The following is a 13,052-nucleotide window of genomic DNA, read 5'->3' as shown; positions in this document are numbered from 1 at the left end:
TCGAGTTCACAGTCAGAACACTTCCAAATTCACCACGGGTCCCACCTGATGACAGACCTGTCTGTATGTGTGGACACATTTAGGGCATTTACTCTATTTTCTTTCTTTTTCGAGATTTTCTAAACTTTTATTTGTGAAATATAGTACCTCATTACATTGAGAATAATTGTTGGCAGCTAGCCATGGTAACCAAGACGACTCCTTTATCGTGTCTAAATCCCCACAGAGGTTAAAATGAGGACATCATTGTGTTCAATGGACCGCTAACTCATTAACCCTTTGTTGTATATCAGTTTACAGGGATCTGCTCACAGGTCTATTCTGAAATCAGGTTGTTTGTAAATTGCTAGATAACAAGTATTATTTGGTTGTTATTGTCCCAACTGTGAAAGTTAGCAGGACTGTAACCTCCATAGATATTAAGGGGGGAAAGTCCCCTACAATAATTCGATATTATTCTATATTCGATTTTTTGTAGATCTTACTGTTGACTTCTTTCTCTTCCCCTCAAATAATTTTTAATTTGCATAAATAAATAATCCTAGTTATTAAATAGTAATTTCTATGGAATTGGTGTAAACATACATGACACTAAAAATAGAATTTCCACTTAAGTCTCAACTGATTATTAAAATATTTAATATTTAAAATATAAAAGTAATATGATAAAATATATTATTACAAATATACAAATTGTGTAACTGTCCAGAGATTTGAAAGAAAGAAAGAATCTCAATAAAAGGATACAATTATTTGACAATAAAATAAATACTGGTGTAAGTAGTTTGGCATATTTCATTATTATTTCTTTTAAAAATTAATTAAAAATTAGAAGGCTAAACCTATATCTACATTGAAAACATTTTTTAAAGAAAGTGTAATACAACCAAAATTAATTTTGTTATGTGACAAGTAAAACAAATTAGACACAGTCCTATGTGTCAGTGTTAATAGCTCTTCTGACCAATTCAATATTTTGACCTTCAGTTTTGTTAAGGTCGTGGAGTATATTTGAACAATTTCACTTGATGGTTATCCATGTGACAGATTTAGATCTATTAAATCAAGATCTTCGAAGTGTGCAGTGTGTCTTGTAAACATTTCATATCTATTTTAATGGTATACTTCATTCATAGGAAACAGTACTGGACTGACTGGTCAGACAAGTGAGTGTTCGTGTGTTTCGAGTGTCATTTGCGTTTAGTTCAGCGCCTCCGGGTTTCCGTAGTTGTGCTGATGGCGGTGGAGGAGATGAGAAAGCTGTAGTTTCTTGCGATTCGTCCTCGCTTCGGATATCACGAAAGCGAAATCGTTGCTTAGTCACGGTGGGAATCGGACAGATCACACCGCAGAACGGCATTAATATCTCATTATTTTATATTTGGAAAGGATTGCTATCTCCTTTGTTCTGTGTAAGTTTGATCCGTATTGCGCGTCACATCATGGGCCTCGGCTTTATTACCGATACTACCGAAGACAGCTGGACTCTTTGTTATAATCGATGTTTTCAGCTGTTGCGGAGTTGACGGTGGTTTTTAAGTCACGTACCGTGTGTTAATAGTGTATCAGCGTGCACTGTGCAGATTAAAATTGTTGGATTAGTGGGTTTGGCTATAATCGACGATGCTTGTGAATGCTAATGTCACGTTAGCTGTTGGATTTCGCCTACGTTAGTTCTTCTTCAGAAAGCAGATACGTTAGCCGGTGTTTCGCCGCAAAAAGCTTGCACGAGAGGTTCTACAAATGTGTATATGTTGAATACAAGTTGTATTTGTTGACCGTGGCCTGGAAAAAAAGGAGATTGATGTTAGTACGGATTATGCTTTGTCTCTATGAGAAAGCGGAAGGCATGTCGAGTCTCAGTGTGATACTGTGTTTCTGTGCGGAAATTCGAGCTCAGTCGTGCTTTGGTTACATAAAAACTGTAGCTAAATGGGATATTTCATTGGAAGACCCCCTGCTTGTGTTTCCTGAGTTTTTTTGCAACTGAACATACGCCTCGTTTAATGTTTCTAATGGATGGCTGTCGGTGACATTGGCTTTCTTTTAAACTTCATCTTAAATCGAAAAGTATTTTCTATTTTCACTGAGAAGTTTATAGAATACAATTATTGTTTATATTATTTAATTCTATACCGTTCAGATGTAAATACTTTGTTGTGTGTTAATTTGAAATGAAATGGAAAGTTTGCTCGAGGGTAAACTTTATTTCTGAGTCTCATTGTTTGCATTTAAAGCAGTGGTTCCCACCCTTTTTACTCCAAGGCCCCACATGTATTTATTTTAGTACTTCTGCTGTAAGGACATAACCATGATTAAACACAATTCATTCACATGTTAACTAGGACCAATTTGTCTATTTCAGAAATCTAGTAACAGCCTGTGTTTCTTTGTCGGTCTTGTTCCCCACTCTCCTTCCTTGTTCTTTCCTGTCTTTATCCATCACTGTGCTATCTAAAAAAGGAATAAACTTATAACTTAATAATAAATCATTATTAATAATAATAATGGAAATCGAGATCCTTTTGCTACAATCACTCTGAGAACCACTGATTTAAAGGCTTTTGTAATTGAAGATTTTGCAGTGAGGAGGAATTGTGTGTTCAGTGTGTTTTTGTAATTGAAGATTTTGCAGTGAGGAGGAATTGTGTGTTCAGTGTGTTGAACTTGTTTTATTATTTGATTTGATGGCTGTGCAGTTTGTAAGTGGCTATTTGTTAAGTTTCTATTGGAAACTGTATATAAAAGTATAACAAACATAGTATTTTACAATTAGCGAGATGTCTTTTAGCTGTATGGATGCTAGTAGCGATATCTGTAATTTCTTGAAACGGCATAATCTTTTTTCTCTCTGATATGGATGGATTGGAGTTCATATTACTTAGAAATTTGCATGCGGAAACTGAAAGAACGATGTTGAAGTTTGTAAAACTAGTCTTTCCTGTTAATCTGAATCTTGTGGAACAAAGTTGTTTTTCTGGATGCTCCAGACTGGCTGTTGTTGTTGTTAGCAATTTTTTTTTTTTGTTTTACAATTTTTTGTCAGTGAGAGGTCTGTTTCACTTAACTTTGTGGATTAACCTCGGTTTGAATATGATAATTGGGATCTCTTTTGCATATTGTGATATGGAGGCAACAGTTGAGTCAGCGATAACGCTATTATATGTGCCCCTTTTGTCTGCAGGTCCTGTTGTGTGTGCTCCATCATGGCTGTGGTCATCCGATTACAGGGACTCAGAATCACGGCTGGTTCTGAGGACATTCGCAATTTCTTCACTGGGCTCAGAATCCCTGATGGTGGGGTTCATATAATTGGTGGGGAGCTTGAGGAAGCTTTTATAATATTTGCATCTGATGAAGATGCAAGACGAGCGATGGCACGCTCGGGAGGCTGCATTAAGGGCTCTCCCGTCAACTTGCTCCTGAGTAGCAAGTCAGAAATGCAGAGTGTTCTCGAGGAAAGCACTAGAAGGCCTGAGTTAAAAAACAGGGGCACGTACAAGGAGGTTGTCAAAAGTCCTTCTGCAGAACGAGGTCCTCTGGCGTTCAATAAGGACCCGAGAGTAGACAAACGAAGGCCGGAACATCAGGAGATGAGGAACAGGCCACCTCCATCTTCATTCAGTGAGACACGACACCAGAGAGAAGGAAGCGTGTCAGAGAGAGATGAACTTTATCTGAAATTGATAGGGATGCCGTACTCTGCAACAAAGGACAACGTCTATACCTTTTTCAGTGGGTTACAGATTGATGACATTATGTTTTTGAGAAACCCCCGAGGACAGTTTAACGGCCATAGTATTGTGCGCTTTGCTTCCAAAATGGACGCAGTTGAAGGTCTGAAGAAGGATCGACAATACATGGGACCACGGTATATCCAACTAACAAGATGCTCTGAGGAGCAGTGGCTGGCTGAAGGAGGTATCGTTAAAACAGACAGTCAGAAAAGAGCATCCTCAGAGCGAGCGAGATCTCGATCTCCCATTTCCTACAAGTCAAGATCACGATCGCCGTCTCATGAAGAATACTGCGTCATGTTTGAGAACTTGCCTTACATGGTGGAAAAGAGAGATTTGAGGGTGTTACTTCATCCGGTTTCTCTGAAGAATGCTCAGATTATTATCTTCGCCCAAAAAAAGGATGATAGGACCAAATCGGCTGTTGTGGTGTTTAGAAATCTCACAGACTATTGTGCTGGCTTGGCTCATGATAAGGAAATGTTGATGAACAAGGTAGTGTACGTGTCACCCATCTCCAAGGAGAAAATGGTCACCTTGTTGGAATCGTCTGTTGACGCGCGGGATGAGGGAAAAGGGTCGAGGCGCTCTGCGGAAGCACCCCAGCCTCAACAAAACAATCCTGACTCACAGTTGAGGTGTCTCTATGTGCGCAATCTTCCATTTGATGTTCGTAAGGTGGAGATCATGGACTTCTTTAATGGATTTCCGCTGTCAGAGGATAGGGTTGTCTTATTGCGGGACGAAAGAGGAGCTGGGCTTGGTGAGGCTTTGGTGATCTTCCAATCTGAGAAGGAGGCCATGACGGCACAGTCCCTAAACGGACAGAGGTTTCTTGGATCCGAAGTCATGCTTAAGTGCATAACGATGGGCCAGATGCAGAAGTTTGGCGTGAATGACCAGTTGATGGATAGCCCGCAAGAAAGGAACCTTCAGAGAACTGAAATCTACAAAGATGCTCCTCATTTTTCCAACACCCAGATGCCTCAAGATGATTATGGGATGGAGCCTAATTTGCGCCTGGGTTATGAAGGTCGCGATCGGTTTGAGCCTAATTTTGGCCACATTGATGCATTTGGGCCTGGACCGGATGGTAATGGACATCAGCGTTACGGATCACCTGACCAACAACTTGATGGCCCAATTTGTCTTAAATTGGTCAATCTACCCTCTCAGATAAGGGTCGATGAGATTTATGACTTCTTCTATGGATACAGAGTGATTCCAGGTTCTGCATCATTGCTGTATGATAGAAATGGAGCTCCCAGACGTTCAGCAACGGTAGCATTCGAAACCCACAGAGAGGCACTCACTGCTCTTCAAGAATTAAATGGAAGACCAATTGGCACCAGGAAAATTCAGATTTTGTTTGTGTAGATATGCTATTGGACTACAATGTTGTTGAAACTGGTGTTTTTTCCAACTTTATTTCCTTTTTTAAATCTGTATGTGCTTTTTTTTTTCCCCCAACTCAGTGTCACGTTAGTTTTTTTTTTTTTTTTTTTTTTTTTTTTTTTTCTGGCTTGCCTTTCATAAATCTGACTTTAATAAATATTTAATTTAAATTCATACTTTATATCTTGATTATTCTAAAATGATGCAATTGTATGCACGTTAGTGACAGTATCTAGAATTTTGTGCTGTTACTGTTAATGACTACAATTTGATATTTTAATATGTCACCACTATATTTTGTTTTTAGATAAAATCAGATTTAAAAGAATCTTCTTAACATTGTGGAATCATAAATTTTTTACTGCGTCCAGATAAATGTCAATTCCTGCTTAATGTTATTAAATGCATCTGCTACTTATGATTTCTTTCTCAGGGTGCATTTTTTTCCTTGCAGTGGTTCACAATAAATAAGTTGATTTCATTGTCAATCCAATAATGATATTGTGATGCAATGCAGCCAAAATAAATAAATAATAATAATAATTACATTTACATTTCGAGTGCTTGCGGATTTTGACCAATCACAATGCACTGGGTCAGTCGGCCAATCAGAGCTGACTGCACTTCCCGGAAAGAGGGACTTTGTAGAAAAGACCGGTTTGAAAGAGGCGGGGCATAGAGGACCTACAATAATGTCCAGTATTTGAAAAATGTGTTTTTTGAACATAAAGCATGTCAACATATTCTGTTATACCAAAAACAAAGTAATTATCTTTTAAAAAAGCATCATGATCCTTTTAACAGCAGTCAGTCAAATACACTCGTACCGACAACGGCTACCAATCACATGATCGACTAAGAAACAAGATGACCTAGAGGACACTCCAGGACAATGAATGTAGTAATATATATATATATATATATATATATATATATATATATATATATATATATACAGTACTGACCAAAAGTTTGGACACACCTTCTCATTCAAAGAGTTTTCTTTATTTTCAAGACTATGAAAATTGTAGACTCACACTGAAGGCATCAAAACTATGAATTAACACGTGGAATTATATATGGAATTATATACGTAACAAAAAAGTGTGTAACAACTGAAAATATGTCATATTCTAGCATCTTCAAAGTAGCCACCTTTTGCTTTGATTACTGCTTTGCACACTCTTGGCATTCTCTTGATGAGCTTCAAGAGGTAGTCACCTCAAATGGTCTTCCAACAGTCTTGAAGGAGTTCCCTGAGAGATGCTTAGCACTTGTTGGCCCTTTTGCCTTCTGTCTGCGGTCCAGCTCACCCCTAAACCATCTGGATTGGGTTCAGGTCCGGTGACTGTGGAGGCCAGGTCATCTGGCCCAGGTCATCACTCTCCTTCTTGGTCAAATAGCCCTTGATGCCTTCAGTGTGACTCTACAATTTTCATAGTCATGAAAATAAAGAAAACTCTTTGAATGAGAAGGTGTGTCCAAACTTTTGGTCTGTACTGACTGTGTGTATGTGTGTGTGTGAGTGTGTGTGTATATATATATATATATATATATATATATATATATATATATATATATATATATATATATATATATATATACTGCATTGGTAGAAGTGTGGGCCTGATATTTAAAAAAGGATTTTGAGGTTTTTTTTTGAATCTTTGTAAAGAGCAAAAAAGTAAAAAAATAAAAGAATAATAATTGTGTGTGTATGTGTGTGTTTGGTACATAAAAAAGGTCATACACAAATTATTGGCATTACTCTGGGAGATTTAATAATTACATGCAATGAATATGTTAGTATGCACATCATTTTGTAACAATGTAATTTTCTAGCAGGTTTAATGAAAAAAAAGAATGGCGGGAAACGAGCGCTGTGACAAACAACAGGTTGGTAAGTGAGGTCATAATTTTGGGTCACAATGGCCAGTGGAAAAGTTTGTGTTGTCAAGTAAACCCAAAGCTGAGGTGTGGGTGAGGAGTTGTTCGTTAGAAAGGGGGAACAATAAACATGTTCATCAAAACCAGTTTTAAGCTGGTCTCCCAGCCTGACCAGCTAAAGAAGTGGTCAAAAACCCTTTAAAATAAGCCTGCTGACCAGTTATGACCAGCTAAAACAAGGTAACCTGCTTAGATTTTTTTTTTTTTTTTAAGCAGGGAGTTAAAAAGAAGGTTAGTGCCCTTTTTATGAACAACACACCATTCACTCAAACAAACGCCTCAGCTGGTTGGCTGGTCTCAGTCTAGCTACACTGAGGCTAAAGAAGCAGTCAAAAACCCTCTAAAAGCAGCCTGCAGACCAGCTATGTCAAGGCTGGATGACCAGTCCAGCTTAGGCTGGTTGTAGGTTTATTCTTATAATTTTTTAAGAAGTTTAGTGCCTTTGTTATGAATAACATACAATTTTCAAGGTGATATTATTTCAGTGAATATCCTATACCTTTATGAGAAAGTAACTATTAGCACCTAAGGGCCCAAATCTAATGACAGAATCTTAACTACAACCTTTTTTTCATACCCCAGGACTTGTAATATGTGGAGCACGAGGAAACAATTATTCTGTAGAACATTTCTAGTATCTGACCTGTTTTAAGAGAGACAAAGAGAAAAGAATGACAAAACTCAAATACTAGCTAGCAGTGAAACATGTGAGACTGTGAATTCACCCACAGCCATAATAATGAACGCACACGGATGAAGAGAGTCACGAGCTCTGAATGAAGGAATGAATGAATGTGTTGCAAATGACGGAGACGGATGAAGCTGCACGCTTTGTCAGAGAGTTTGTAAGTTGCCATTATTATAATGACGCGTTTATTTTGGACTAATTATGTTTTGACATTCTTCTGTTATCATTTGTTGTGTCTCGTGAAGATGTTATGTGGTAAAAAAATGAAAAAGAAAAAAGTTCGCACTCGTGGTTCGTGGCTAGCAGCTAGCACCGTTGATGCCGTTTGAGTCAGAAGTTTATGCCACTTTTATTTTCAATATTTTAGACATATGTGACATTGGTATGTTTCCATTCTTTGTTTTTACAGCTCAACAGGACAGGTTTAACGGTTTTCACAAAGTACCTGACTCATTCGTCGTGTGAGATATTAGCCTCACTGAACTGAGAGTGATGATGTGCGTCAGGAAAGCTGCAATATCTCTCGTCATCTGTATATTCTCATCTATCATCATGTTCTGAAATTAGGTCATAGTAACCTAGTTTATGTGCCTATTTCTTTCACTTTTACTCTTACAGAATTGAGCTGTAAATGTTAGGGAGCAATACTTTAGCAAACATTCTAAACATAAGTAACTTTATGGCTCTTAGACATGGAATAATTTAATTACAATCAACTACAAATGTGTGGCTGTTTCTATAGTGAATCACATCCTTCTATATAGAGCCAGGTATAGCTCCGTTAGTTGTTGAGAATTGTGAAATAGGTGAAAATATGTTGACAGGATGTTCACAATAGTAGGTGAAAACAATATGATGTTGAAATGTTTGTCAGAAAAATGAATGTCTCAAAGAGGATCATCAGAAATCTGGAACCAGCGAGAACACTGCGCCGTCTTAACACAAATCAAGGTACCAGTTGTGAATGTTCGTACTGGTTTCAATCTTTAAAAATGCAAATCAGTGCATTTCACTTGGTGCAAGTTTGATTGTTTTTCTGTGTGTGCTTTTTTTGGTTATCTCAATTATAGTCCTTCAAAGCTATGCTGAGATTAAGCCGGTAAGACCAGTTTTAATATTTTCATGCTTTGGAATTTAATTGCAGCTGCTAGTCTCTTCTTTTTGCTTATCTTTTTCCACTGAGAGAGTGTCTTTTTTGTCCGGTTACTGTTTTTACTGTGGACAGGACAACATTATTAAAGTGGAGCATTTCTATGAAATCCTGCATCTTCAAAGTACCAGCGCCCAACCAAAGAAGAAAGGCAAGTGTCTGCTTCAGTAGAAATTCACTGAAAGAATGAGGGAGATGATTTTACCTGTAATTAGTAGAAAAACACTGCATTGATAATACAGTGTTAAAGTAGATCTTATAATACTTGTTTTTGTTGTTGTTGTTTAAACTGTAGCCGAAAGAATTTGCTACACTCGGGACTTCCTCGTCAAGTTGGCAAGTTGTCCAATGGCTAAGATGAAACCTGAGTTTTTACCAGAACATCCAATCGTTTTGGAGAATGGCGTGAGTTGATTAGATTTTTTCCTTCAGATTTTGTGAAGCACTTGTTTGGCAAAAGATTGCACGTATTGCACAACGTTTCCAATTATAAGTATTTTCACCCAATCTAGAGAACCAATGATGTTCCCAGATACTTCATCACCAACTACAACAACAACGAGGACTTGTAAGTGCATACGTAAACCTAATATCACAACCAATGCAAGAGCTGGAGCTGACATTATTATTTTATCTGTTGCATGTTAATTCATGAGGAAAAACTATTAACAGTTTATCAATTTATATTTCTTTTCATAGGGCGGCCTAATGTGGGGAATTTCTTGCAATCTTTTTTAAATTGCCCTAAAACTGCACTGCATGGGACCAAGTGGAAAGGGTCACAAGTTAAATTGATAACTTTAAGGTTATAAAGGGTAACATGTTTGTCTTAAGCTTTACAGCGAAAACTGTTTTCAAAAGTTTTGTAAAGACAAACATCAATACAAAAAAAAAAAAAAAAAAAAAAATCTAAAAACTTAGGTTAGATAAAACTCACCCAACATAGTTGTTGCAATGCTTGTTCCTTACTAGTCCACAGTACAAAAGAGTTAAATGAAACTAACAGCACTGATGCCTTGATCCTTGTGAAAGATTTCACACCCTATTTCCTCATGGTAAACTTGTTGTCCTTTCTTGACCGTATACTTTTGTTTTACATTATTAGACATTTGTGATGTCAAACTCAGGGTTTTGATTCTTGCCTAAGGTAGGTTGTGTTACTATGATGGCTTCACGGTCTGTGGTGTTAAAATTACATTTTGGGGATATTTGGACTTGAAGTGTTTAAGATTGAAGTGCACCTACAGACGAATTTCTAGCAAGTTCATATACCCGAGTTACACTTCATAGAATCAGATTGGGAATGTTTTCACTTTGCTTAACTGTATTAACACTGGACAATATAGAGAGAAATATAATTTGGCAATTATTGCACCTGTGGATGGGTATTTATAAGTTTTTTTAAGCTAAAGTAAGCTATTTTCACCTTTGCAAACATTGCAAAAATAGATATTTTTGTTTGCATAAGTATTTATATGTCTGAAATGTAATTAAATGCTGTGAAGTGGATTGGAGCGCAGAGTAAGTGTTTGTTACAGTACTGTAGTTTTTCAAGTATTACTTTATTAAAGGTTACTAGAATTTTTTTTATTTTTTAAATAATCGACAGCTCTGGATCTTATGCAAGGATATCTTTTTTTATTTCCCCCCCGATATGCACATCTGGGCAGAAGCAATATTTGCTTTTTGTGTCACAGTCACTGATCTATATCAGTGGTCACAGTGTAATTTGTTGACTCATTGTCTCAACTTGAAATTGCATTTATTCCACTGAATACACTCATTAAAAGAACATTTATTTTACTTGCTGCTTAATTATTTTATTGATTTTGTTCCATGCTTACATTTGAGAAACACATATAGTTTTTTTTATTGAAGGAAAAAAAAAGTTTATCCAACTCCTATCCAAACTCTTAAAGCTGCAGTTGGTAACTTTTGACGCTCTAGCGGTGAATAAACAGAACGGCTTGCGTCTTGCGGAAGAACATCGTAGCCGGAACTACTTCTCTCTGTTTATGTCTATGAAGAATCAAAAAGGTACTGGGTTACTCCGCCGCGGTACCCCCGAAGCAATCTAAAATAGTCCGAATATAAACACTTATTATAGGTGCACCCTATTGATTCAGGACAATCTAAAAACACGGTTTGGAAAATGGATTCATGGTGTACTCGCTTATTATATAAATGTTTCTACATTTTGAACACAAACAAAGTTACTGCAACTGCAAATGGCAATAGGACCACTGGGAGGAGCCAGAGGAGCTTGATTTTTTTCACAGATTATCTGTCTCATATTCTACTTGTCAGGACATAATGACAGGTTTAACAAATATGTAAAAAATATATTTTTTACAAAAGATACCTACTACAGCTTTAAAATAAAGCTGCTTTTAAAAGGTTCTTCAAGCAATGCCATAGAAGAACCATTTTTGTTTCCACAAAGAAAACAGAAATGTTCTTCAGATATTAAAGGTTTTTTATGGAACCATTTAGACAAAAAGGTTCTTCTATGGCATCGCGAACCACCTTTATTTTTAAGAGTGATGTGAATAACACTTCAAATTTAAACTCTACTTGTGCCACCTTTAGCAACAACCAAACACTTCCTGGACATTAGTGGTCCACAAATCTTTGCAGAATTGCTTTAGTTTTATCCAAATGGGTTGTTGAGCATAGCATGAGCTGCTAGTTTAAGATCCTCTCAAAATTAGTCTATTGTTTTGCTGCGTAATCCTGTAGGGTTTGAGCTTTAATTTACAGACTAAAGTAACTCAATGAATTCGTGAACGAGTCAATGGTTCGCTCATTATCTGGCTCGGCTCGGTGTTCATCTTCAGTTCTCTCTTCACAGCAGTTCAGTCAGTGTACTGTTTGAGTAAATGAATTACTCCGGGATATTGGTTTGTTTTAACTCAGAGGGAGTGGCAGCCATGTAAAAAAGTTCACAGCTTAATAGGAGACGAGAACCATTTAAAATGATTCAGTTTGATTTGGTGAGCTGGTTCAAGAAGATCCGGTTACATCGAATGATTCGTTCGCGAACCGGATATCACAAACTGCTTTGTTTTGAACTCTCTCACAACAGACACGGAAGAGAAGACAATGCTGAATAAAGTCGTAGTTTTTGCTATTTTTGGACCAAAATGTATTTTCGATGCTTCAAAAAATTCTAACTGACCCTCTGATGTCACACGGACGACTTTGATTATGTTTTTATTACCTTTCTGGACATGGACAGTAGACTGTACACACAGCTTCAATGGAGGGACTGAAAGCTCTGACTAAATCTGAAATATCTTAAACTGTGTTTTCCGAAGATAAACGTAGGTCTTACTGATTTGGAACGACATGAGGGTGAGTTATTAATTACATAATTTTGGTGTGCACTAACCCTTTAACATTGTAAACAACTCTTTACATGAGAGATCTTAAAATTGGTCCGTGATAGAGGAGCTCTGCTTAGCCTGCTCTGGACCAGTTTAATTTCCCAGCATTAGTTGCCACAGTGACTGAGTTTGAGCTATGGTAATTTTGCTTTATGAAACCAAATCAAGTGAAAATAAGTCAGGCTAACTGAAATAAGCCTGGTTTATTTGGTAAACTTGTTTTATGAAACAGCCCCCAGTTGGCATCAGTTGATTTATCATTAATATATATATATATATATATATATATATATATATATATATATATATATATGTATATATATATATATATATATATATATATATATATATGTGTGTGTGTGTGTGTGTGTGTGTGTTTGTGTGTGTGATTTACTAAGGTTGCTTTTGTTTTAGATTAAGTTTTCATTTCAGAAACCATTGCATTAGATACATCAAACAAAAAGGTCAAAATGAATAAAACGATATTTATTAAAAAAAAAACACACACAAGTTATCATACGTTGGTGTAATATATCTATAGTTAATGTGATGTAAATTAAGCAACTTGTGTTAGTCATTTCAATGTCAAAAGGTAGTCAAATTGAGTGTTTTTTCTATTACGTAAGTGGTGCTCGTGCACACGAGGCCCCGCCTCTAGTATTATTCTTGCTATGAAGGACTCTTCTACTGTCCAATCCGTTGCTCCTACTGGTCCTTCCTGCCGCAGGAGGCGGGGCTTGCGGAAAACA

The 13,052-nt window shown here is 36.9% G+C and overlaps 2 protein-coding genes across 4 annotated transcripts; both read left to right on the top strand.

Annotated features, from left to right (window-relative positions):
• Positions 1–1,216: 1,216 nt before the first annotated feature.
• LOC128031041 (RNA-binding protein 12B-like) lies at positions 1,217–5,675 on the top strand. Of its 2 annotated transcripts, none has more exons than XM_052619242.1 (2): positions 1,217–1,412; positions 3,185–5,675. In XM_052619242.1, the coding sequence occupies exon 2, from the start codon at positions 3,207–3,209 to the stop codon at positions 5,112–5,114; it is 1,908 nt and encodes a 635-aa protein (XP_052475202.1). In that variant the 5' UTR covers positions 1,217–1,412; positions 3,185–3,206; the 3' UTR covers positions 5,115–5,675. The 2 variants fall into 2 exon arrangements, with proteins under 2 accessions (XP_052475202.1, XP_052475203.1); XM_052619243.1 differs by having other exon boundaries at positions 1,232–1,325.
• A 1,300-nt stretch (positions 5,676–6,975) lies between these two features.
• LOC128031124 (uncharacterized protein C8orf88) lies at positions 6,976–10,720 on the top strand. 2 transcript variants are annotated; one of them, XM_052619362.1, is made up of 8 exons: positions 6,976–7,924; positions 8,177–8,264; positions 8,642–8,718; positions 8,838–8,866; positions 8,993–9,068; positions 9,213–9,322; positions 9,430–9,485; positions 9,617–10,720. In XM_052619362.1, exons 2-8 carry the CDS (start codon positions 8,260–8,262, stop codon positions 9,624–9,626), a joined length of 363 nt encoding a protein of 120 aa, XP_052475322.1. In that variant the 5' UTR covers positions 6,976–7,924; positions 8,177–8,259; the 3' UTR covers positions 9,627–10,720. The 2 variants fall into 2 exon arrangements, with proteins under 2 accessions (XP_052475322.1, XP_052475321.1); XM_052619361.1 differs by lacking the exon at positions 8,177–8,264 and having other exon boundaries at positions 6,977–7,924.
• Positions 10,721–13,052: the final 2,332 nt, after the last annotated feature.

The sequence above is a fragment of the Carassius gibelio genome, chromosome A16, assembly GCF_023724105.1.
Source record: "Carassius gibelio isolate Cgi1373 ecotype wild population from Czech Republic chromosome A16, carGib1.2-hapl.c, whole genome shotgun sequence".
Taxonomy (NCBI): domain Eukaryota; kingdom Metazoa; phylum Chordata; class Actinopteri; order Cypriniformes; family Cyprinidae; genus Carassius; species Carassius gibelio.
This window is presented reverse-complemented; position numbering and strand designations above follow the sequence as displayed.